Source organism: Dipodomys merriami, unplaced genomic scaffold, assembly GCF_024711535.1.
Source record: "Dipodomys merriami isolate MVZ:Mamm:240054 unplaced genomic scaffold, mDipMer1.0.p SCAF_1, whole genome shotgun sequence".
In the NCBI taxonomy this organism is placed as follows: domain Eukaryota; kingdom Metazoa; phylum Chordata; class Mammalia; order Rodentia; family Heteromyidae; genus Dipodomys; species Dipodomys merriami.
Window position 1 is genome coordinate 77,611,572 of NW_027202270.1, and position 26,708 is coordinate 77,638,279.

Here is a 26,708-nt window from a genome sequence, read left to right on the forward strand (position 1 = left end):
CTGAGACTGTTCAATACTTTCCATCTTCAGTGGTTTATGATCCTTCCCTTCATGCTGTCAACAACTTTCATTTTCTCTTCATCATACCCCATGCATGCACTGATCCATATTTATAAATGCCCAACAGTTATAGCTACACAATATCCACACACATGTATGTGTAGTGCCCAGTCTTTGTTCTCATCTTGCTACCCTCCAATTTGCATGAAGAGTGATCTTGCTTTCTCTCGTCTGTCACAACTAGTTACATGCCTTTGAGCACACAGCACAGCTGATAGGGACACACCTGGGCTCTTCAGTCAGCAGCTAAGAGCTTCTCAGGAATCAGAGGCTTTTGATGGCTCAAGCAAGGATTAAGTGATTAATGACATCCCAGCCACACATTCCCACCCCCCCCCTCGCCCTCCACCCTCAAAATTCCCTGTGGATTTCACAAACTCAGGACTGGATTTCACATACACACTGGTCTGACATAGCTGCTGAATCAGGACTTTTCATGTTGGACATCAGCTTGGTGGAGTGCCAGCTGTGGGGTAGATGGAGGTTCTCCTGTTTATACTGTTACTTAATGTACAGTATTAGGTGACGAGAGAGAGAGAGAGAGGGAGAGATGGAAGGTGGCAGTATGGAACATTCTGTGTGTTTCCCTAATGTCAATCAGCTCAGACACAAAGATAAGCAGGGAATGACATTAATAGAGCATGTTAAGTCACTGGGTTCACAAGTGATCTTTCCCAGCACATTAATATTTCGTAGAATCAGGGATAGCAAAAGCATGCAAGATAAACACACCCAGCTGCAGGCAGCATGCCACAGCAGGGTGCAGTGTTATAGTTCACACCTGGCCTCCCTCCAGCTGTGACCCAGCCACCAGCACCACCGCAGATGTGCCCCTGTGGGTCCCTCCTCCAAAGTGAAGGGCAAGGGGTATCTTCCTCATGTCCTCATAAAGAAGAATTGTCTCAGATGGCCTGATGAGACCACCATTGTAAAGGCAAAGTTGTATATTTATTACAGGACTTTCCTTTGGGGCTATAAATGTTTTTTTTTTATCGACTACCATTTCTACTAGGACTTTAATATTTAATGGCTCTGGTTCAAAGTTCTCTAGTTTTACAGTACTTTGACCCTACCTTGCCTTTCTCGTAAGTTCTGTTCTTTTTAGTGTGCAATTTTATAGTCTGGAAGGTAGGGGTATAGATACACTAACCCGGCAAAAGTGCATCATCTTCTGATTTCGCCAAAAGTCCACCTGAAGAACTTTCCACAAACATGTACAGTAAAAATCACAGAGCCATGAAGAAACAATTTGCCCTTTTAATAACGAGCATTTGATCTTAACATTTCATGGTTTGAAGAGCTAAGAGTTTGCTGGGATTACAGGCCTGTGCTATAACATTTAGCACATACCCTTTCTTCTTAAATATTTAAGATTAACTATTTGTTACTTATTTTTAAGATGAAATATTTAACATTTAAGGCTGTGTCTGCCATGTAGTCTGTCTGTGTGAGGCTCTTATCTGCCACTGAGGCTCAAAAGCAGTCACAGACAGCAGCAAACAGATGGGCATAGATGGGTATGGCCCACTAGGTCATTATGGATACTGCAACTGAATTCCCTTTAACTTCTCGGTTTCAACATATTCTTCTTTTGATATTATTCTAAACCATTTAAAAAATGTTAAAGGGCCATAGGCTTTATATAAACAGGTGAAAGGCATTGAGAGCTGTAGACCCTGGAGAGGTGTTATATTGAAAGTAACTCCATAGTATAAATCCCAGCTGGATAGCTGACACCTTGCCACCAACTGGCAAGAATAGATGACTAGTATTTAAAATAGCAAGCAGGAGAAGGAGAAGGAGAAGAAGGAGAAGAAGGAGAAGAAGGAGGAGAAGGAGGAGAAGGAGGAGAAGAAAAAGGAGGAGGAGCAGCAGCAGCAACAACAACAACAACAACTCTTGTTTCCATTTCCTGGAGTTTATTTTGATAAATATTATTTTATATGGTCAGATGCACATAGTTATTGAGCCTACTTATTTTTTCTTCTTTTTCTTTACATTTCCTTTTGTTTTGTTTGTTCATTCTGTCTTTGGGAGAGTAAGGGGAGGCACAGAAATGGGGGGACAAAGGGTGAACAAATGCAGCGGCAACACTCACTAGATACTATGTTGAAAATGAACTGGTGAGTGGGGATGGGAGGGAAATACTGGGAGAGATCGAGGGAAGGAATGACATTGTTTAAAAAGAAATGTATTCTTAGCTGGGTGCTGGTGTCTCATGGTTGTGATTCTACTCAGGAGGCTGAGATCTGAGGTTTGTGGTTCAAAGCTCACCTGGGAAAGAAAGTCTGTGAGACTTTTTTTTTTTTTTTTTTTTTGCCAGGCCTGCGGTTTGTACTCAGGGCCTGGGTACTGTCCCTGAGCTTCTTTTGCTCAAGGCTAGCACTCTACCACTCGAGCCACAGCACCACTTCTGGCTTTTTCTGCATATGTGGTACTGAGGAATTGAATTCAGGGCTTCATGCATGCTAAGCAAGCACTCTACCACTAAGCCACATCCCCAGCCCATCTATGAGACTTTTATTTCCAATTAACCACCAGAAAACCAGAAGTGTGGCTTAAATAGAGTGCTAGTCTTGAGCAAAAGAGCTCAGGGACAGTACTCAGATCCTGAGTTTAAGCACTATGACCAGAAGAAAAAAAGAAATGTACTCTTTAGATGACTTAAGTAACTATAACCCTCTCTGTATATCACCTTTGTAATAACAATAAATTAAAATAAGTAAATAAATAAAATAAAAATAAAGTATCAGGAAGATATCTAAAGTAAATCTTTTAATGAAGTACAGCACAGCAATTAGATGAATCTTGATGCCTGATTAAATTGGAGGTATTCTGTGCTTTATAAGAAAAATAAAGAAGTATGCTAAACTGTGTAGCATTATTTAAAGAACCAGCAGCTAAGAAAGTAATTGCACAGGTGAGTATGTTAATGGTCTACTACGACTATCCTTATCTGTCTATAGCAGACATCATTACTTTGTATTTTTCATTCAACTTACGAGGAAGAAACAGTTGACTGGCTCAGAGTTACAACCCTTCAATGCAGGCACAAATGCTGAGTGATGTCTGTAGGCTGGGAACATTTTATCTCACCCTAAAAACTGTAATGTGTTCTCTAAAATTTCTTTAAAGTGTTATCTAAGTTTATAAATACTTGTGGAGTGAGGTAAGTACAATCTCAGCATTATAGTGAAAGTTTTCATTATTTTCTTGTTGCCTTCACTACCCATAATTTAACAGTATTTTAAAAAGACACAATTTTGCTGGGTGCTGGTGGCTCAAGCCTGTAATCCTAACTACTCAGGCTGAGATCTGAGGATTGCAGTTTTGCCTGGGCAGAAAAGTCAGCATCTACTCTTATCTCCAAATAACCATAAAAAAGTAGAGCTGTGGCTCAAGTGGTAGAGTGCTATCTTTGCTTGAAAAAGCCAAAAGAGAAAGCCCAGGTCCTGAATTCATGTGACACTACTGGTGTAGGCATGTGCACATGTGTGCACACACACACATTTATCAAATGCATCTAAAGGTAGTAGCCAAGTTTGTGCAGAAGTGACTGCATTTACTTTTCACATCAATCCGCCTAAGTAATGGTTCATGCAATTACAAGACAGGTCTGTGGCCTAACACAAGTTTTATAGAGACATAACTAACACTGGAGGTACGTGATACAACTAGGGCTTTGAGAGGTGCAGAGATACATGGAATGATCTTTTGTGTTTCCTCCTCATCTTCCCACTGTTCTCAAGCTCAGATTACCTCAGACCTCTCGGGAACTGGGGAAACAGAGGCTGTGCTTGCTACCCCAGACCTTTAGACCTTGCCTATCTTCACTGTGACCATATCCCTAAGTGGCACCTACTTTGGATGAGTCCTCCAGTAAACTGGATCCAGGCAATATTTAAAAACCATTCTCAGCCAGGTGTCAGTGGCTCATGTCTTGAATCTTAGCTACTCAAGAAGTTGAAATCTCAGGGGAGGGAGGAGTTGGGAAGGTATGGTAGGGAAAAACAAAGGAGGAGGTAACAATGCTTGACAGGAAGTGTACTCATTACCTTACTCATATAACTGTAACTCCTCTGTACAGTATTTTTACAATAAAGAACATATTAAACAAAAAGAAGCTGATATTTAAAGACTGGCTCCATTGGAGCCAGCCCAGGCAAACAAATAGAGTCTAATCTCCAATGAACCAGAAAAAATTATGAAACTGGAGGCTAAAAAGTCAAGTGAGAGTGCAAGGCTCTAAGTTCAAGCTTAGAATTGGCATAAAATAAATAAAACCCATTCTCTGGGCTGCCTATGTAGCTCAGTGGCTGAGAAACTGCTTAGCACTTAGGAGGCCTTGGCTTTGATCCCCAGCACACCAAAATGAAAAGCCACGCCAATGAAGCAGGTGTGCCATCCTCAACTATTCCAGTTAGAAGGAAAAGTTGGCAGAACAAATGGTCAACCACTGTGGCACACCATATTCATTCCAAAGAGCAGCAAGTAGGCCACCCAATACTCCAGCGTTAGCAGTAAGGATTGGCCAGCTTTTAAAGATCTCTCTGAATTCTTGAAAAGCCAAATATATTTCATAACCAGGGATTACGAGGTAAATAGTTGTTTTTATGAAAATATAATCTTTCAGAGGGTTTTTTTAAAACCCTAAGACTTATAGTTCATGCTTAAGTAGCTAAAAATGCATTTCTACAGAACTGCAAGTCATTTGGGGGATTATCTAGAAATGACTAAGAGAACAAACTTCTAAAGGCCAAGTAAGCTGATTGCAGGGTTTGAAGCAGTGAAAAAGTGTATTTGAGAGCCTGGGCAGGATTTTGGTTTGCATTTGTATGGAAAGTGGAAGGCCAATCTCTTTTCTGGCATTTACTAGGGTACTTGGAATTACTACCATTCTAAATAGTTATCATGATTAGGCTAATGCCACGAACTCAACCTTGCAGAGGAGCTCAAGAATTCATTTCTATAAAGACTAACACAGGCGCTTCTATTTTCAAGGAATTTACTGGAATTTGGAATAGGGAATGGTAAAACGAAGGTCACTTTCCATCATTCTGTTTCCTCACCTTTGTTTTAGTATTATTCATAGTATATATTTATGACACACTGGGCACTGATAGCTGATGCCTCTAATCCTAACTACTTTTAGGAGGCTGAGATCTGAGGATTGCAGTTTGAAGCAAGTCTAAGAACCTTGTGTTTCAAGTGCTAAAGTGCTAGCCTTGAGCAGAAACAAAAAAACAAAACAAAAAAACAACAAAACTAAGGGACGGTGTGCAGGCCCTGAATTCAAGCCGCAGTGCACACACATGCATGTGAGCACCTGTGTGGGTACATGGGCGTGCGTGCACACGCACAGGCGCGCGCGCGCACACACACACACACACACACACACACACACACACACACACAAACACACACACTGTAAGACCCATGAAGGCAAACTATACTGTGTTCATTCTAAATTATCAGTTCTCCCAACAATGTTAGATGCACAGAATGCATGTATTTTAAATGAAATGAATGAATACATTTTGAATGAAATAGAGAACATAGCCCATTTGGTGGGGAAAGAAATGCCACAGCTAACTGCAGAGCATCTGCCCTTCTGTGTGGCAATGAAAACAACATGAAATTAGATCTAATCATAAGAATAAGGCTCCCATTCCTGAGAGATCTTCCTAACCTGCCAGGTAGAGGATAGAGTAACTGAAGCTCAGAGAAGAGTGGTGGCTGGTCCATAGCCATGAAGCTGTAAGGTAAGGGGAGAGAGAAGGGGTTTATCTCTAACACATGTGTTCTTTTCACCACCACTCTACATGCATAATGGGAAGCCAGGAAGGACACATCTGCATGGCAATACACAGAAGTAAAAATCCATGTTGCAGGAGTGTTTTCCTTTAAAAAGCTAACTTAAGTGCAGTCATAAGTGATAAGTGTGTGGAATTAATAAGATTCTAACTTTGCATCACTGTCACAGACACCCAGGGCAGATCAGCTTTAAAAGGAACGCCATGACTCAGCTTGGGTCATGTGAGTCTGTTGGGTCATGGCCATAAATTGGCCCACCGTTGTGGAATTTTCAGTCCATGGTTACTTATCCCAGTTACCCTGGAATCTGTGATGAGCCAGAACATCGTGGATAAGAACATGGCAGAGGCTGCTCACTTTATCGAGGCCAGGAAATGAGGGAAGTCAGGAGGACACCCCCAATGACCTAAATCCCTCCTAAAAGGCCCTACCTCCTCAGAGTACCACAGGCTACTTGCTTAGTCTTGAACACATGGGCCTTTGGGAAGCATTTAAAAACCAAACTATTGGGGCTGGGAAGGTGGCTCAGTGGTAGAGCGCTTGCCTTGTATGCCTGAGGCCCTGGGTTCAATTCCTCAGCACCACATAAGCAAAAAGAAAAAAACCGGAAGTGGTGCTGTGGCTCAAGTGGTAGAGCGCTAGCCTTGAGCTGAAGAGCTGAGGGACAGCGCCCAGGCCCAGAGTTCAGGCCCCACGACCAGACCCCCCCCCAAAAAAAAAACAAAAAAACCCCCAAAAAACAAACTATCCTTTATTGAACATTAATTATGCCCCAGGAATGATGTTATGTACTTATTTCTAGTTTATTTCACTCTGTGATCCTGTGAGATTTTATTATTCTTGGTTAGCTTATGAAATTGAAAATATATGCATATATAATATAGACTACATATATTTCTTATTATATTACAGATATGTAATAAATGATAGGAATGGGAGTGACTGGATCAGAAAATGGTCCTGAATATCCTCTCCCCACTCCCAGCTTTTTTTGGTGCCCATTTTGGGTCAAGGTCTCAGGTCCTGGACACTGTCTCTGAGCTTTTCTTCCAAGGCGAGCATTCTACCACTTTTGCCACAGCTCTACTTCTGGTCTTGGCAGGCTAATTGGAGATAAAAGTCTTATGAACTTTCCTGCCTATGCTAGCTTTGAACCTTGATGTTCAGATCTCAGCCTCCAGAGTAGCTAAGATTACCGGCCTGAGCCAAAGGCACCTGGCTTAACCTCCCTTTTAATACTAAATAATCTCTTGTCTGAAGGTCACTGCTTTGGTTTAGATGTGATTTGTTCCCCAAAGACTCATGTGTTCATTCTCAGGAGTTGTTGGTTGAGAAGTGATGGAGGACTTTAAGAATGTTAAGTAGAAGGTTGCATCAATGGGTTATAAACAGATGAGAAAATAGTGTTGGCAAAGATGAAAATGTGACCATGGCTATAGGGTGGGTGACAGAGTCAAGACAATGCACAATGCAAGGTCCATGTCTACAGAGTCCACTCACTCTAAGAACACAGCTTTCAGCAAATCACTTACATTTTCATGCAACGAGGCCTCCTGAATGCTTATTGAGACAGAGACTGGACTACAGAACTTCATACTCTTCATATTAATTTGCTTCTACTCAAATGTTCATAGATTAGTTTCTTGAAAAAGTTAGTTGTATCTCCTGTAGCCAGGGCTTGCATGGGCATTTGTGAGGAAAACAGTAACTAAGATCCACAGGGTAGGTGCCTACCCCCAGGAAGCCTGCAGTCCAGCCCATGGATGTCTGCTGATGAATCTCATCACAGACAAGCAGCGCTTGCCCACACAACAACTTTCTTTGGGCTTCCAGGTGCTGGCAGGCTGCCCCCTACTTGGATTGCCTGTATGAAACTTAATCTTTGAACTCCGTATCCAGCTGGCTAAGGGAAGCTCTAGAAAGTTACAGATGTTTCCTCGCAAGGACAAGAAAACTCTCACGCTGAGATCTCTGTGGCAGTTGCTAAGCTGTGACTCATTTGTCTTTTGGGTCACAGCCACAGTAATACTTCCACCTTACTTTATTCCTGAAAGAACAAAACTGGAAAGGAAAACTTGATCCTGGTGACAAGGAATATGAACAAGTCATTGCAAGATAAATGAAATAGAACAAACATACATGTTTCTGAAAGGCCTCAGGCAAATATTTCAGAACTGTTTCATCAGACCATTGTTAATTCATTACAGCAAAAGTCTAAACACAAGGAGAAAGAACTAAGAGAAGTTTAAGAAAAAAAAAATCAGGAAAGAGTAGGGCAGAAAGGAGAGCTCAGAGGAGAGAAAGTGGGAGAAAGGGAGAGAAAGCTAGAAGGCAGGAGATTACACACGTGTATATGAGGATTTAGGATAGAAAGGACTAAAAAATGATCCAGTCCAGCCTGCATGGAGAGCCAGTGTACCTGAGCAACAGCCACCATATACCACCTCCAGGTACCTGCCACTGAACTCAATGGTTATCATTTGTTATCACTGTCTCCAGTGCTATTCTTCTCCCCTTTCTTTAGCTGAGAACACTGAGGCTTAGATAAGTGCCATGTAAAGAAGACACATACCAGGCAATGGCAGAGCCTGGAAAATAAGCCTGCTTTGTTGCAAAAGCTCCTGATTTTAACTGCTATTTGGCCTGGCTCTGGGGAATCTCAGGACACTTCTGGTGGGGTTGGGGATTAGATTTACAGAGGAGAATCTAGTCACAGTCTGTTTCCTAGATGTGCGGTCCTAAGCTCCCACACTCTGCTTTGGTCACATGGTCTCTATCTTTTTTCCTAGCATCTGGATACTGATGATTCAGAATCTACTTACTAATTAGACAGAAAATCATTTAATTATTTTGCTCTTGTGTCATCTTTTCAGAACGCTCTTCTGGCAATGTTCTAGCCCTAGATACAAAAATCGCTAGGTCCCAGATCCATTTGCACAGCGTAAATAGAAAAGGTGAGTCTGAAGCACAGGAAGGCAAAAATATATGGGCTTACTTGCTTTCTTTCTAAGGTTAATGGATTTAAGTATGCCTAGTGGCCTTCTAAGTGGGTTGAAAGTAGAGAGTCAGAAGCCAAGACTTCTATCAAGAACTGTGTTATAATTAAGTCTGAGGTTTCCTGTTCAGACACACCTGGTAATCTGACAATAAAGGCATTAGTCACTTCTCTCTACAGAAGTAGGGAGGCCCTTTCTGCCTCAGAAAATAGGAGTGAGGAGACAGGTGGAAGAAAAGGGCTCAGTTGTGGGAAATGTGGAATTTTAATGGCTGGAGCCCTTCGATGACTGAGCCACTGGTATTGGGAGATGCAGGATCCTCAGAGAACAGGAATATGATGAGGGTGTCTAAATTGTTTTTGTCCATGTGTTATATGACTTTGATAGTGAGAAAAATCTCTTTCCTTCCCCTCTACCTTGTTAAGAGTGCCAGACACTTGAGAATAGAGCAAGTGAAAGATAAGCCAATCCCGGCAGTTTCCTCCCCCGATTTTCCTGCCCTCTTTAGTAGCCCTAGGTGGCCACATAACTTGAGTTATAGGATGATAAAAATCTCCAACAGAAAGTGACCAGGGGAACTACAAGGGAAGCTTCTGATTCTTGATAAAAGGAATGGACATGGCTGGCTTATGCTCCTTCACTCTGCCCTGTGTCTTGGAGCTGAGGGAGCTTTGGGACCCTATATGAGCAAGCCGCCATACTAAAAATGACAGCCAAAAGACAGGGGCTTTCGTGACGTTAAGAAGAGAAACTAGCCCTCCCTGGCTTGTCTACCTCAGACTCTGTTGCGTGAGAAAAGCCAGCCCTTGCATCCCTCATTCATTGCTGGTTAAGATGGTTTACTGCTCACAGCAGGACATACTTCTAATTGACCTGAAGAGGTTCCTGGGCACAGCTGCCTAGATTGTATTAGTTTGAAAAGCACTTTTCCAATTCTTATTTGACCCCCCATATCAACCCTGTGAAATAGGCAACTCAGCATTGTGAGCCCGCTGTAAGAATGAAAACATGATCCAGACAGGCAAAGGAAATGGTGAGGGCAGAGATGGCCAGTACACAGATGACTTAGTCTACCTGTTGATGGTGCTGGTAGTGGGATCTATTCTGGCAACCTAGGGAGTTCATTTTCAGGGGGCTCTAGCTTCAGATTATAGGCCAGCGAAAGTCACACCATCTGATTTTACTCTAGCCAGGTAAACCATCCAATTGTACAAAGTGAATCTTCTCTACCCTGGCTTCAGCTGAGTTCTACGTAGATAGCTGTTATGTTTTTCCTTCCATAGGCCCATGGATAGTGCTCTCCCCAACCAGAAGCCATGCTGTGCTCACAGCTCACTGAGCAGAACTGATATCTGATACAAACAGAGGAATTCCATGGAAATGCTACAGCCCCGTTTCCTCAAATTATTACTTAGGTATTATTGTTTTATATCACCCATTTGTCAATTTATTTCACACCATGGAGCTAAAAGAAAATAAGAAGACATTGATTTGGGGTGAGTCCCCTATATTCTTCAGCAAACAAGCTCTACATTAACTCTGTTATTTAAACTTAAAAAAAGAGAAAAAGGAAAAGACAGGAGAGGAGATAGGAGATAAAACTAAAAGAAGAGAGGAAAGAAGCCTTTGAACTGGACATAGCCTCCTTTTGGCAGTGAGTTCAAATTCCATGTCTGTAAAGCCTGGTTTCCTGCTGGTAAGATTCAGTTAATGGTGCTACTGGACACCATTGGGCAATCTGGTCTGACAATTTCAGCCTAACTGACATTACCCACTGTGAACACACTGGCACCATCTGGAGGCCTGGCCAGACCCAGCAGGCTTTGAGGACCTGAAACATTGCTTGGCTTGGATCCCATCAGGGCTGGACAGCTCTATTCCATATTTTGCAGTGGTGCCCTCTGGGTTCTGGGGACAATGTGCAGGACCCTATGAGGCTGTCCTCCATGGAATCCCACTGCCATGGTTATGAAACCCCCAGCAGCCTAGATAGAGGATGAACATACACAGTACCAGCCAATGCTACAATTCCTGCCCAACTCCACTAGCATTGACTCTTTCATTTGAGATGTATTGATGATAGAATGAAGGAAATGAGATGGGATTCCCCCTATGCACGTACATTAAACTCGCCCACTTGCCTTTCGCAGCACATCGGATGTGCTCTTCCACTCACTTTTCCTTGGCTGTGATAAAGATCCAACCTAGGTCCTTGTGCATACTAAGCAAGTGTTCTTCTATGGAGCTGTACCCCATGGTAAATGTTTTATTGTTATTTTAAAATACCCTCCATCTTTTCTTTGTCCAGGTCACCTGGTTCTCTAAACAAGCTCTCTGAGGGCAGATAGAGCCTTGCAACCTCCAGTGTACAGGCAGGTTCCTAATAATTGATAAACATAACAATGATCACTGTACATAGAATGAAATCCAAAGTTTCACTGTTAGAATAAGGTTTGATTTCACTTGTATTGCAATGAAGATAAACAATGCTATTACCCACCCCAGTTTCAGCCTAAGGGATTTCAAGTTTCTAGATGCAAACATATGGAATTTATCCTCAAAATCTATCCTCTGCCATCAGGGTATATTTAGGTTCTTGGAATTCCAGGGGATAGAACATTTCAGAGAGCAAGTCTACTCACAGAGCAATGCCTTACTTTAAATCTTGACCACCAGCTGAATCTGACCTGCACAGCTCCAGTTCTTTACCTCAAAACTAGGGTTAATAAGAGTACTGACTTTGTTCATTGTGATGGTGTCACCTGGCACAGGGAAAGCACTCAAATGTTACCATCACCTCCAAAGGAATTCAACCTAGTCAAAAGGAGAATCATATGGGAGGAGCAAAGGCAGCCAGCAGTACCTATTCCAGCTGGGCAGTCATCTCCCGGGCTCCCTGGAGCTCTGCTGTCCCTCCAGGCTACCCTGTGGCTTTGGATTTCTCTTGACTAAGTTCGAGTACAGATGGACTCATTGAATACTCAGGACTGCACAGTCTGAGCCAGATTTTAGGAGCATATGCTGCCTATATGATTTTTATTTAAGTATAAAATCATACATAGAGCCCAAATATGATTTTAGAAGCACACACAGTATTACAGTTAAAAATATTTTCTCAACTGGTTTGTCACTATTTCTCAATGTCATAATACTGCTGGTAATACTTCCTGGATTCTGCTTCCAACAAGTCCATGTTGTAAATTGTAAAGGCTTTGCTCAATCTGTATTTTTTTTTTGTATCAAACTCCACCAGCAAGAGGTCTCAGCATATTGGTTCTGCCCTGATATAGCAGATTCCACAGAAAATCTTATTATTTCAGTTTCTACCACAAATTACCCCTCCAATATTCTAGTGGGCATGGAAAGCCACCTGGGTGCCAATGCACTCTCACACAATCCATCTCCTTTGGTTTTCCCTCCAAAAATAGGCATAGATCTTCTGCTGTGGTTTTGCTGAACTGGCTTTCTGAGTATGATGGCATGTGTGGACCAGAAGGACCATAGTCAAGCATCCTTTTAGGGGTGTCTCAGCCTTCAGCAGTACCAATGGGGAATGAGCAACATGCTCCCTAGTGACTTTTAGTCCTGAATCAAATGAAGATATCCAAGTTGCCCTTTCCTTGGGAAAGCTGACCTGACAGGGTGGCGGTGCCCTTGGCAGTCTCTCCATGGTCAGGACTGCACCACCTCAAATGAGCTGAGTCCCTGCATGGACCTGTGAGGGGAAAGAGGTGGGGGCATCACCCTGCTTCACCACCGTGACTAGTATATCAGGATCAAACCATGCAACCTATCTCCCACCTGGCACAACCAACCACTGCCTGGAAGGGAGGGGTACAGGTCTGTCTTTTTAGGTTTTCACTCTACTTTTAGGAGACTTTGAGCTATGCTTACAATTCTCACCCCCAAACATGTTAATCTCTACTCTTCACTTTCAACAATGTTCTTTCTATCCAGAAGAAAAATATCATAACATGATTATCTTATTCTTACAAATCCATGCTCCATCGCATTCAGAAGCCCAAGTCTTTCAGACCATGGTAAACTCAGAGGCAATACATTCATAAAATTGGGTCTATCTTCCTTTAAGAAAAATCTTAACTCTATCTTCACAGATATGGAGTAACATGGCAATGCTTTTTGTAACTTTTCTTCTCCCCATCGTCTTTTCACCAAAGTCTCTGGTTGCTAAGATGTGCCTCTTCCTCCTCCTCCTCTTCCTTCTTCACTTCCTTCTCTTCCTCCCCCCCTCTTCTTCCTTAGTTTAGCACACTTCCATACACCTGGATTCGTTCAATGAATCTTGTCCATGAACAGCTACCCCTGTTCCTCTCTTTGCCCTGACAGCAACCATTTTCCCCACCTCTCAACACCGTTTCCCCTATCAGTTGCCAAACTGTTAGGGTTGGAGTGATAGCAAAAAGACTTCAGGCAAATTGCAACCACAACAGCTGTGTTTACTAAGAACTAGGAATGAAATCATCTCAGCATTATTAGAGCAGAAGGCAGCATTGGAAACCTTCTTTCTAGAAGCACTCCACCCTCAAGATGTTAGAAGGCTGACCAAATCTCCTTCTTTCCAAGCCAGTCCTGGCTTTTGGAGGAGACCCTGTTGAGCACCAGGTGCTCCTTTTCACCCACATTTATTATGTTTTATTTATTACAGCTGCAGTGATTTGCATCAGTGATTTGTTGACACAACTAGGAAGGCTGCTGGTCACAGTTGGGCAATTGGGGAATAGTGGTTCCATTGGGGTCACACCAAGAAAGGCCGTCTCCAGCCCTAGGTCCCTTTACTGCTTCCCTAACCATCTACCCTTCATCACCCGAAGGTTTGAACCATGTTTGGTCTTTAAAGGAATGGTACCAAGAAGATTAACACTCATCCATACTTTAAGGTAGATGGTTCCTTTTAAATGTCTGAGGCTTTATGTTATCACCTGTAAAACTTACATGTGCTGTGCCACACCAGTGGCTCACATCTGTAATTCAATCTACTCAAGAGGCGATGATTTGAGGCCAGTCCAGACAGACAAGTTGAGAGACTCTTATCCCCAATTAACCAGCAAATAAAGCTGGTAGTAGAGATGTAGCTTGAGTGGTGGAGTACCAACCAACAGAGCCTGGCTCTGTGTTCAAGTCCCAAGACTGGTAGGCATGCATGTATACACACACACACACACACACACACACACACACACACACACACACACACACACACACACACAGAGGTGCACACACATACACAGCCTCATATATGATTCATGATGCTATGAGAAAATGCTTTGAAGCCTCTATAATACATGTAAATTGTTATCTGAACTCCTAGGTTAAGAGGCAAGCATTCTTTGGGTCATCCCTGGAGTCTGTATCAGCTGTTCATACCTTCCAGTTAATTTGGGTGACTGGCTGTTGCCATAGCAATAGGGGAGCAGGTCTCTAGGGACTTGGCCATGTTTCTGGTTTGCTGTACTGGGCAACAAAGTCCAAGTAAAATAATGGCACAGTGTATTATACAAAATGGTGGTTAAGGCAGCCAGACACCTGACACACAAGAGAAGGATGTTAATGTTTTTTCTGATTTAAGAAGATTAAATACCTAGTACAGTGTTTCCCAGACTAGCTTGTTGGGGACATGTGTTGAACAGAGACTCCCAGGTCCCTTCCCTGGAGTTTCTGACTAGATAAGGCTGAGCAGGGGACCTGATATCTGGATACTTAATAACTCCTTAATAATGGCATCCACATGTATACATGTGAGAATGTACGTGTACATGGGGGTATGACTGTACGTATGCATGTATGTATCTATGTGAGATGTATTAATCATGCTCACGATTCTAAGAGTGACCTTTAACTTTCCCGCCTTTCCTTGGGGAAAACAAAAGCTGGAAATAAGCTTGCAAACTTCCCCCATGAATGAATGCTATACCTGAAGACCACATGAAGCTCTTGCCTACACCTATGACTAAGCTACTGCTGGAAGCACTAACCATGAGCATGTCTATCAACTGAGATCTAAGAAGGAGTTTTTCCTTGCAGGTGGGCAAAAGCTTGGAAACATGATTACATTTGAAACCAGGAGGATCAGTGGCAGAGGTGTGTGTGTGTGTGTGTGTGTGTGTGTGTGTGTGTGTGGCAGGGTGGAGGGGAAGACATCTTTTCCACTAGCCCAAGTCCATCCCAAAGAAGACAACTGAATTTCCTTCCCTGGTATGACTGCCAGAAGCACAACAGCAGCCTATATCAGAAGTGGCTGTCACCTGGAATGTGTTCTTTTTGGGCCAGGTCTAGCAAGAATATATAGTAGATTCCTCTAATTTACAGTACATCACCCAAAGGTTTGAACCATGTTTGGCCTTTAAAGGAATGGCACCAGGAAGACTAACACTCATCCATCCATACTTCCTTCTGGTGTTACATGCTGAAAGATGGGCCTTGGTTTTCCTCTTCACCTGCCTGTATCCTTCAAAACTTGACAGAATTCATAAGAGGCCTCTAATTGGCCAGGATGACTTGGCCTCGCTGAATCATGGAAGTTATTCCATTCCAAGTTCCTTCTCTGTTTCTTTTCCAAGGAAGCCTGTGACCTCCCTGAGAACTGGACAATAAGGTGGCTGCTTCCTGGCTTCTCTGTCAAAACTCAAAAAACACAAATTCTTGTGGGAGCCAAAGAGGTTACGGAGACTAGAAAGGATCTCCAAAGGATTGTCATCATAGGAAGACTACAGCATGCTTGTCCATGTTGGCTCCAGACAGTCTTGGGCTTGGGAAGCATGAGATTTTGATTTGTTACATCATCTAAATTTTCAAAGGAGGCTGAGAATTCTGGCTTTGCAGATGAACTTCCCCCATCTGGCAAATTTTCCAATTTAAAAAATATTGTGCTAGCCTATGGGCGCCCAAAGGCTGTCTCTGTTGCTTTAGGCATGTAGCTCTATCTTGATAAAAAATACAGTGTGGGCAACATAATTTTTTTGATACTGTCAGCCTGTGGCCAAGCTTTCCCCTGGGGAATGTTCTCTCATTTCATTTGCTCCTGCTACTTCCCACCCATATTCTACAAAGGCAGAAAGCATAGTTTGCCAGGGATCTCACAGTTAAGACAGCCCCATATCCCCTGGCATTAGATACGTTTCAGAAGCCCTGCTAACATCCTTTCAGCCAACAGCAGCAGGGGTTTAATGGCCTTCTGGGTGGCTCATCTCTGAAGTTATTCCTTGTCTGATATTCCTGGAAAACTGGGGACATCCGATGCAGCCTGATTTCTGTGCCCTTTGGAGGTTAACCCCTCATTGTTTGACTCTCCATCATCAGGTAATGACTCATCCACTCAACCACAATTAAGCCTTTTTTTCCCTGGGCTACCAGCTTCTTCAACCAGTATTCAGGTCTCTGAGTCTCCCCACATTTTAGTACTTCTAATCAAAAGGGCTTTGGTTTTCCTAGACAATCATTAGTAGCAGGAAAACTAATAGATATTAATACATGAGGCACTTTTCTAATAGCTTTATACAGTCCTGAGCCACATGGTGTTTCGGTCAACAATCTAATATTCCACATGATTATATAACCTAGTCACATTGTAGCCATGTTAGTTCAAGTAGTTTATACCCTTTTATGCTATTTGCACAACGATGAAATCACCAAATGGCATATTTCTCAGAATGTATTTACATGGTTTGGGGAAACATGAGTGTTCTTTACAAGAACTCTAATGTAGATATGATGATATTATCACCACCCATTTTGTAGGTAAGAACACAGAGGCCCAAAGAACTGAAAAGACTCATTCAGTGTGGTCACACTCCAACTCTTCAGGAGTCTTGTACTCACCAGTACAAGACAGAAAGGGGCTAATATCCTGAGTGTGGCAGGGACAGACATCATGTTTAGTATTCTCAAACAGGCAGGAAAAGAGTCCTTTCTTTCTTTGCATTATGCTTTGATGAGAAGTCCAAGATCAATTCTCAGCAGGCCCCACACTGTTGACCATGTGAGCATTACTGTCAATGAATCCGTTTAATCTTTTTTTTACAGTGGTAGATACTAAGTCACAGGGAGCCCATCCATTCCTCAAGCATTCAATTCCATAGATTCTGGGCCTAGCCCATGTACTTCCTTCCTCCACTCAGACTTCTTCTCTGGCTCTGCCCTACTTCTGATGGACTATGAACCCAGAGGCTATCTCCTCCTTGCCCTTGTTTGTGCAAGAAGTAGAGGAGGCCAAGGAGGAGTTTATAGAATCATGAAGCTCTGGGGATTGAAACAAAAGAACATCCAGTCCTTTGCCTCATTTTATAGATGAGGAAAGTGAGACCCAGATGGCAAACAAATGCCATAGACAGCAGCCAGGGCAGGGCGTGGCCCCCATCAGATTTGGGAAGTCTGTTTTCCCAAGACATTGTGATCTCTAGGCTGGGACAGGGTATACCAGGGAGAACTTATTTTCTCTGCCAACCAACAAGAAAACTGCAGAGTTAAAAAAAAAAAAGATAGCAGAAAGCTTGCTCAAGTGGGAAATATTCAACCAGGAAAACAAGATGAGAAAAGCTGCCCTGGTCTTCTGAACTCCATTTCTTCCTGCATGAACACACCCATCAAATACTATGTATAGAAGTGGCATGGGTTAGGTTACCATCAGCACAAAGCCAATACTATTTTTGAAAAGTCATTCAAGTCTTCTGAATTGTACTTTTGCCATCTTAAAAGCACTGATTTATTTCTGACATTTCCCTCTGCATCAGATGCCTCCTCTGTTCCTCCCTGACCTACCCCAGGCTGGTACTTGAATTTGAGGATGTGGTTCTACAGGGTGACCACAGCTTGATGAATGGCTGGCCTTAAGGGGATACCTTTTCTCCACCCATATCTTGGACTCTGACATGTGTCCAGCAAGCACAGTCTCCAAGGGACCATGACCAAGTCTTTTCTGCTCAACATGTCTCCCAAGGGAAATAAACCAGAAATCCTTTATCTTCCAAGGCCCTTGTGGCCAGAATGAGAACCAAGAGCTTTGATGACATCAGCCATCAGCAAATCCAAATTCCCATTTCATGATTTCAAAATGTATATGCTGATTTGACATAAGGTGGGGTTAAATTTATCTCATTTATCTCTATAAAAGCAAACAGGATGACATGTTTTAACCTACTTATAAAGAAGTGTTCAAGGATATAAGTACATTTTTTTTTAATTGCAAAGGTCTTTGGTAGTTCATTAAAACAATGAGCTAAGAGCAGTTAATTTCTCCTATCAAACCCAGCAGCATTTCTCTAAATGACTCCTATTTCCCATTTTGCATTAATTTAAAATAAGCCGAAGTCAACCAAATTAGTGAGCTAGATAATTACATAGTTTTGGGGGGGGGTGGGAGTCTAAGACTCCAGGGTCACCTGGTCTGTAGAGACTTACAAGAATTGGTTTTGACTGGTTTTAACTTAGTTTAACTTAGTGAAAATCCTAACCTATGCCTTGATAATCAGAGCTTCTCTGGTGGGGTTTGTGCCTGTCCTTGGGCCTCTCATAGTGGCTGGACTACGGAAGCCCAAAGAACACCGGTAAATAATTACAGCCCTTCTCCAATGGGTCAGCAAGCTTCCTCTGGGAAGGGTCAGATAACAAATATTTTAGATTCTCTGGAAACACATAAAGGCTCTGTCATGCATTATTTTGTGTTTTTAAAAAGCTTTCAAAATATAAAAACTATCTTTAGCTTATAGTCTGTATAAAAATAGGCCACAAATAGGATTTTGCCCATAGCCTGCAATTTGCTAACTTTCATTTATTCTTTTACATATTTCTTGAGGTATTTGACATATAATGGACTGAATACATTTATAAGGAATAATTTTATAAGTGTTGACATAGGCATATGATAGAAAGCCATGGCCACACCCCAAACAGTGAACATAACCATTTTCCCACTAGCCCTGCCTCAGAAACCCTGATCTGCTTTCTGTCACTGTAGTTTAGTTTACATTTTCTAGTTTTATACCAGAAAAACCATATGGCATGAATGCTTTTAATTATTTTGAGGTCAAACACATTGCTGTATGTATCCATAATTCATTCTCATTTTTCAACCAATGCCTTCATTTATACAAGAATGGAAACTAAGGCTGGAGTCACCTGCATTAAATCACTCAGGACATGAATGCTGGCCCAGAATGAGGCCCCTGACCCCTTATGCAAAATTATCCTCCCATGTCATTTCACTGCCAACCTCACCGTTGAGTTCTAAAGGCCCTAGAATCCTCTAGAGGGTCAGCAAGGAAATAGTCCAAAGCAAAAACCAATTCAAGTTGAATCCCAGGTTTCCAAGACAAATCATTATTTAAGCTAGATCAAAGGGAGATTCACTTCTTAAGTAGTTACTGAATGCCAGGCAGTGTAGGTGGAACAAAACAGGTCCAATCCCCTACCGCTACTCCATATAGCTTATAGTCTAGAAAGTAAAAAGAGACAGTGAAACAGAATGACAATGAACTGGATCATACTTCAAATAACTGGAGTCAGTTGTTTTTATGACGTGGTGATCAAATTGCCCCAGAGAACAAGCGTAACAGAGGAAAGATTTTGCTGAAGGTTTCAGAGGGCTCAGTTCCTGCTTGTTTGGCCCCATATCCTTGAACAGATCATGGTAGTAAGAGGTTGTGGGCAACAAGCTTCTTTACCTCATGGCAGACAGAAGCAGAAAGAGGAAGTGGCTGGAGACCAGGTTACTATATCCTTCAAAAGCATGCCCCTGTCTACCCAGTGACCCACTTCTTCCAGCTAGACTCCTCCTCCTAAAATTTCTACTATCTCCCAAACTAGCACCACCAGCTTGGGACCAAGTGGTCAATGTATGGGGCATGTGGGGAATATTTCATATTCAAACCATAACAGAGAGGGAAAGTAACATCTCGTTGACAGCAGCTGTGGGACATGGAGGTCCCAGGGGCTGTGGCCTGGAAATCCTCCTAGATGAACTGACAGGTGTGCAAGGGTAAGTGTGGCAATGGTGAGGAAACTAGAGATAGTAATAGTAGGTTCAGAGAAGGTATGTTTAGCTCCCTAAACCCATTACTGAGGCTGGATTTCATGATAAATGTAAGTTGTATGTTGAAAACAAAGCCATTGGAGACTGTGGGTAGAGGAGTAACAAGATCCAGTTCCTATTTTTTTTTTTTTTTTTTTTTGTCGGTCATGGGGCTTGAACTCTGGGCTTGGGCACTGTCCCTCAGCTCTTCAGCTCAAGGCGAGTGCTCTACCACTTGAGCTACAGCGCCACTTCCTACAGTTCCTATTTTTTGAAAGATCACTCTGGCTTCTCACATATGATCAGAAAAGAGCAGGAGTCAGGGGAACTTTGCATTGTGTTTCTGGAAGTTCTTGTACCCTATCTCTCAGGCCTATAGGGAAAACATGTGCCATTGAACGGACTAGCTCACAACCACACAGTGAGGTATAGGACAAAAGCTGTTCTCCAAATTCAGGTGAGATTGGTCCACCTTGGTTGTTTTTAAGCAAGCTAAGGCTGCAGTTAAGCCAGGGCCTAGGATCCGGAGCCAGAAAATGCTTTGAATTACTCTTCTTAAGGTCTATTTACTTTGTAGAACTGGCTGCAAAACTGTTGCTGACTTGGCCATATATGTGGTAAGCAGCCAGGAACAACAGATTACCTGTCACTCTAGTATTTGCCTAGGGATCTTGCTGTACACTCAAGTCATCCATGGAGACCTTCCTTTTGGACTCTAAACATAAAACCGCCTTCCAGATTAATGGAGGAGGGACAGCTCAATCAAGCAAGTGGCAGCAAGGAGTCCAGGTTCTAAGTGGGAGGGTAGAGACTGGCTTTGGCTTTGCCACTGCATATGCTACAAGTCCTTGGCCATGTCATCATTCCACTGCTTTAGCTCCTTCTTCATCTATAAACCAGGATGGTTAAGGAGAATAACAGCTGCCTTCGCTTTCTCAAAAGACACCAGCAGGTATCACCTTAAGCCATGGCTATCAACTGCTCCAAGAAGTGGAAGTAAATTTCTCCACGAACTTAAGCCCTCTCCTTGCCATAGTGCAGGGCCTGGAATGCAGAGCCTAGCATATACTAGGGATCAAATCCAGGGCCTTTGCTATTGAGCCACACAGACTCCCTGGCTATTGTCCTCTGTTATTACCAGTGCATTAGTAGCTTTTGCTGAATGCCTAAGAGGGACCAGGCTCAAAGTGACCAGAATTTCACTGAAGTTACACTTCATTTCTTCCTGTATTGCTTATCTATCAACATTTCAACAACCCTGAAATGAGCTAAAAAGGTCTCTGCTGAACTCTGTGTCAGAGACCGCTGGCCAAACATGTCCTCTGAGAGATACAGGGTTTATGTAGGCCACTGAATAGTTCAGAGGTTAGCTAACTGCTCTGGAAAGGGCCAGATAGTAAATATTGTTGGCTCTGTAGGTCATTCAGTCTTTGTCACAATTACTCAACTCTACAATTTTAGTGCCATCATAGACCATGAATAGCCATGGCTGTATGCCAATAAAATGTTATTTACAAAAACAGATAATAGACTAGATTTGGTACATGGACTAGAGTTTGCCAGCTGCTGATATAGATGAACAATTGGAATCTGAGTATCTCTGGGCAGTTTTGTGTTTACCATAGACCCTCCCATGTTAACCTCCACCAATTCCTATGGGGGCATCTCCAGTCTGGCACTAGCAATGATATGAACAATAGTTAACAATTTATTTAGATTTAATTTGTGTCAAACTCTATGCTAAGCAATGTACATATATTAACTCATTTAATCATCCCTGAAGCTCTAGGATGAGCTCTATAAAAAAAAAAATGAAGCCAAGATAAGAAGCAGGAAGAGAAGCCTAGGTCTTGAGCTTTGAAAATGTTCTGGGAGGCTGGGAAGGTGGCTCAGTGGTACAGCGCTTGCTTTGCATGCTCGAGGCCCTGGGTTCGATTCCTCAACACCACATAAGCAGAAAGAAAAAAGCCGGAAGTGGCGCTGTAGCTCAAGTGGTAGAGCGCTAGCCTTGAGCTGAAGAGCTGAGGGACAGGACCCAGGCCCAGAGTTTAGGTCCCATGACCGGACCAAAAAAAAAAAAAAAAAGAAAATGTTCTGGGTTGCTAAGCCACCTGGATCGGCAGGTACCTGGATACACAGATCAGGGCAGTGGACCACACGGTTCTTCTATTAACTCAGAGCCCAATGCTTATCAGAGGCATGCTCCTAGTTGGGGACCAGGCAGCAGGGAGAAGGAACAAGACTGGCAAATGTGCCTATGGAAGTGAGGTGGGAACAGCAAGTCAGGCATTCGCAGTAGCAAAAACTGACAGAAGATCTGCAGGCCTGACAAGAGTGGCAGGAAGGCAAAGGTCAGGAAAAAGGAGAATTCCTTAGTCACTGATTGGTCAGCGAGGGCCCCGCACTCTACAGAAGCATGAACTCCTCCCACTGGGCTACTGAAAGGCCACACAGCACATATGAATGACCTGCCTGGCTCCTGTGAGCAGGGGAGAGTCTTGGTCTCACTCTAGCTGGTCGAATAAGAACCTCAAGTTTAACAAGATCACAGGATCCACAGGAACTAATGAGGGGCGGCCTCCTCTGCATGGTAGTTTTTACCCCTTTCACGGGTTAAACCCTTCATGTGCTGGTAAGTTGCTTAAGTCTGAACCCCAGATTATGATTCCGGGGCTAGCATTGTTCTCCTGACAGGGTCAGAGCAAAGCCTCCAAGGTAATCACTTAGGCATGGATCATAATCTTAAGTGAACCCTACAGTGAGATCACAGATCTCATGAAGTGATGGTCCTGCATCAACACCAATGCCCAGAAGGTTCACTTATGCTCAGGATCCTATTTGTTAAGAAATGTGGAAATTAAAGCAATACAACCAAACAAGTCTTCAATTAATCTTAATTTCCAGACATTTACTGTGTGAGGACCAACTGACAGTATTTCTAGGTTAGAGTGTACATGGGTAGGTGGCTGAGTGAGGTCCCAAGTCAGTGTTATTTGTAACATTTAGCAGTCATCTATTGGAAAACTCATAACTGATCAAAACATTTCAGAATATGAGCATGGACAGTTCAGCTTTGTCCATGTAGCAAAGGACAGAGTTACATGAGGAAGCACTGTGTCTTCATGAGTCAGGTTGTACACTAGGTTACCAAAAACAACTTCACCACATTCAGTACACAGTACACGCAAGAACACGTTTTTAAAAATCAAGCTTAAAAATGTCAGGCTAAAACCAAACTATTTGGGAACTATGATCTCCCTGTCCAGTACAAACACAATTCTTTTTTGTAGAATGTTTTGAATCCCCAGTGGGCTGAATCTATAAATATGGACACCCACAGGTATGGGGGGCTCCTATCTAAGAGGTAAAAGAAACAGGTACGTCACTTCCAGAGACAAACAGAGAGGTGAAGGGTTTCTGAAACTGCTATAATGATGGACATGTTTAACAGGCTTGGTTAGATGCCCAAGAGCTGGAGCAAACAAACCCCTGAACATTCTTGTTTATGTATAAGCAGATCCCATTAAGCCCTGGGCACTTGGCTTGATTACTCCCTGGATCAAAGTTAAATTAAATTATCCAATAAGCTTCTTTTCAGAGAGCAAGGCATGCGCGCATGCACGCACGCGCGCGCACACACACACACACACACACACACGCACGGATGCACACACACACACACACACACACACACACACACACACACACACACACACACACACACACACGAGCTGACTCACCTTCCAGAAGCTATCCACTTTGCCATACACAAGGGACTGGTTCTGCCTTTTGATTTCATTAATATGGTGAATGTCACTGGAGTTCAGGTGCTGCTCGACCACAAACCCCAGAAAGCTGTTGTCTGGGGTGTGAGCTGATATAGAAAACAAAGGAGAGAGCTGTTAGGGTTCAATCAGCAAGCAGTAGCAGCAATTACAGATTCATTACAAGCCATCTCTCATCATTATGTGTTTCCATCCTCATCTGAAAGGGGTATGGGATCATCTTCTCCCACACACATCCTCGGCAAAATCTTCACATGCACACAGTTCTTGCCAGGACTGCATTACCCTGAACCAGATCCTATGCTTTTGAGGGGAAAAATCCATCGCTGCTTAGGACAAGGATGGTTTCCTAGTATACATGCCTTCTTTGACAAGGTGGGCTTTCTCTCAGTTGTCAGATATCCAGAAGGAACAAAGATAGCTGGATCAGTTGCTCTAAACAGGGTGGAGTTCACACCATCTGATCTTACTCTAGCCATGTAAACCATCCAGTTGTGCAAAAAGGAGCTTGAGGTGGGGTAGGAAATTGAGTACTATCACCCCAAATTTTATGTTCTTTCAGAATTACTTGCTGATCAAGGGCAGACAGTCATGCACTGCATAATGACGTTTCAGTAACAATGCAAACAGTGGTCTTAAAAGACAATAGGGCCTATTGACATCCTAAACTTCTTGGTTTGTGGAAGTCCATCTTTCAATGTTTGCACAATGACAAAATGTCATAAGGTCATGCTTTTAGAGGACACCTCCCTTAAGCAACACAGGATTGTGATTGAGGGGCTAACTTGAACAGGTGCATGGAATACAAACAGAACATAAGGCAAAGTCTACTCTCTAAAAGTCACCACTCTCTAAAGCCAGCCACAACAGAGGACCCTTGTTTTTCTGGATTCTCCTTTACCATGGAGCCTACAACTTCTCTATTTTAACACTTCACCAACAAGAGATTGAATTCTATAGCTCCTCAAATATTTGCACCATGAGCCAGTGGTTTGAAAAGGAGTTTCAGTAGGTACTGACAATTGATTTGCTCTTGATAAAGCAGAGCTCCTCTTCTCTGCCTTCATCCTGTCCAGACAAATCTGTTTAGAGACAGCTCAGCAGAGACCACACACGACTAATATTAAATGAAGCAACTTCTCTGTTTGGTCTGACCTGAATAGGCTAGCTATAAATAACAGGAAACCAAATCCTCCTAGTAATTGAGCTAGTCTTGTGATTCAGTAATCTGCACGCTGCAACGTCAACCACATCCATTCACAGGTGGGTGGTTAACAAATAGGAAAGTGGGCTCCTTTGTTTAGTGGTGGTTTTCCTGGAACTAAAGAGACCTTTCCCAGGCACAAAGTCACAGAAGCTCTTTAAGCAGAGTGAGGTAGACAACACAGGCCTAGGAGTCAACACCCCAGCTTCATTTATTGTCGTCCTGCGCAGGGAGCAGCCAGAGGAAAAGGGATGCTGGCAAAAGGCCTGGAGCTATGGAGATGCTCAGCTTGCATAAATACTGTGCTGTCACCATCCAGTTTCCCAGGCCTTTGCCTAATGGGGGTGACAGAACCAGAGATAATAGGGTTGTGGCTGGGGAGTTGTGTTGGGTCTGGCCGATCTGTTATTTCATTTCTGTGTTTTTGAACATGTGCCCAGAGGCAAGGGCAATGGCTGCAGTTGGCTGAGAAGTAAATTACTGAATAAATTCTACCGCCAACAAGAGGGATAGCGGCTTCTTTTTCTTTCTGAGGAGCCCAAAAAGAGAGAGGATTGAAAAGGATGGGGCAGGAGAAGACAGCGTGTGTGCATGCTGAATGTCATTAGGTAGCTTACCATGTCTTTTTTTTTTTTTAATTTAATTTTATTTTATTTGTGAACATACTGTACAGAGGGGTTACAATTGCATGGGCAGGATAATGTGTACATTTCTTACCAAGCATTGCAGCCTCCTCCTTTGTTTACCCTTCACATCACTTCCCAGCCTCCCCCCCCATCCCAATCCTTCTCCTTCCCCACCGACGTTGTAAAGCTCATTTTGGACATGACAACTTGTACTTCTCATTGTTGCAACAGGTCCACCTGTATCCTTAAACAACTGGTTTTCCCCATCTCCTCCACAAGTTATACTGACATCAAATATAGTGAAAGCAGGGGTTATACTGTGGGGGAGGGATATACAAAGCAACAAAGAGATAATCTTATAAATGCCTTAGAAACACATGCATGAAAGAAAATTACCATGTCTTTTAAAGATTTTTGTTACTTTGAAAAATTCTGAGCCAGAAACAAATCCTCTAGACTTTGTGAGCTTTTTTTTTTTTTTTTTTTCTTATTCTGAAAATCGATGTGGTATCTAGTGCACTATTGTTGAGATATATGTTTTGGTGATTCAGTTATCTGTTCTTTGTGTGGACACTTTGTAAAGAAATGAAATAATGCAGTACGTAAGATATTTAACAGATCTTATTTCATGTTAGACTACATTAAGGTGAAGTAAAAAAGTAAAATGTTTATTAGGTTTCTCAAAGAAAGAAAATACATATATAGAAATTTTAATGTCTAAGATTCCCCTTGGAATAGCTTGGTTGGTAAGGAGGTAGAAAAGAGTAAACAGTCTGTTCCAAACACTTGTGAGAAAATGCAGGTTCTGCTGCATTGTGACTATACTTTGATGTTACACCAACTTTTGACAGTATATGAAAAACAAGTTAGACTTCTAAGCTCCCCTTAAATTTTCATCCAAGTATGGGGGCAGGTGGTACCAAAGTGTTAACTAGCCCAAGGCCTCGCAATTACTAGAGAGACACTTTATTACTTATGTTACACCCATTACGCCTTTCATTTTATTTTCCCAGAATTCTTCCACTGATAGCCTGGACTGCGATCCTCCTACTTACACTTATACCTCCTTCATAGCTGGATGACAGGTACAAACCACCACACACAGTCATTTTGCTGAGTCAGGCTTGTGAACTCGTTGCCTGTGTTGACTTCGAACCACAAACCTGTCATGCACATACTTCCTATCTCATTGTGAAATGG

General features: G+C 42.7%; 1 protein-coding gene across 6 annotated transcripts in view; it reads right to left on the bottom strand.

Moving 5' to 3' along the window:
- Mgat5 (alpha-1,6-mannosylglycoprotein 6-beta-N-acetylglucosaminyltransferase) overlaps positions 1-26,708 on the bottom strand; it is a 359,457-nt gene that overhangs the window by 77,352 nt on the left and 255,397 nt on the right. For all 6 annotated transcript variants that reach the window (XM_070024198.1, XM_070024207.1, XM_070024236.1 and 3 more), the window contains exon 11: positions 23,634-23,767. In XM_070024198.1, the coding sequence (XP_069880299.1) occupies positions 23,634-23,767 (134 nt within the window). The remainder of the gene's footprint in view (positions 1-23,633; positions 23,768-26,708) is intronic.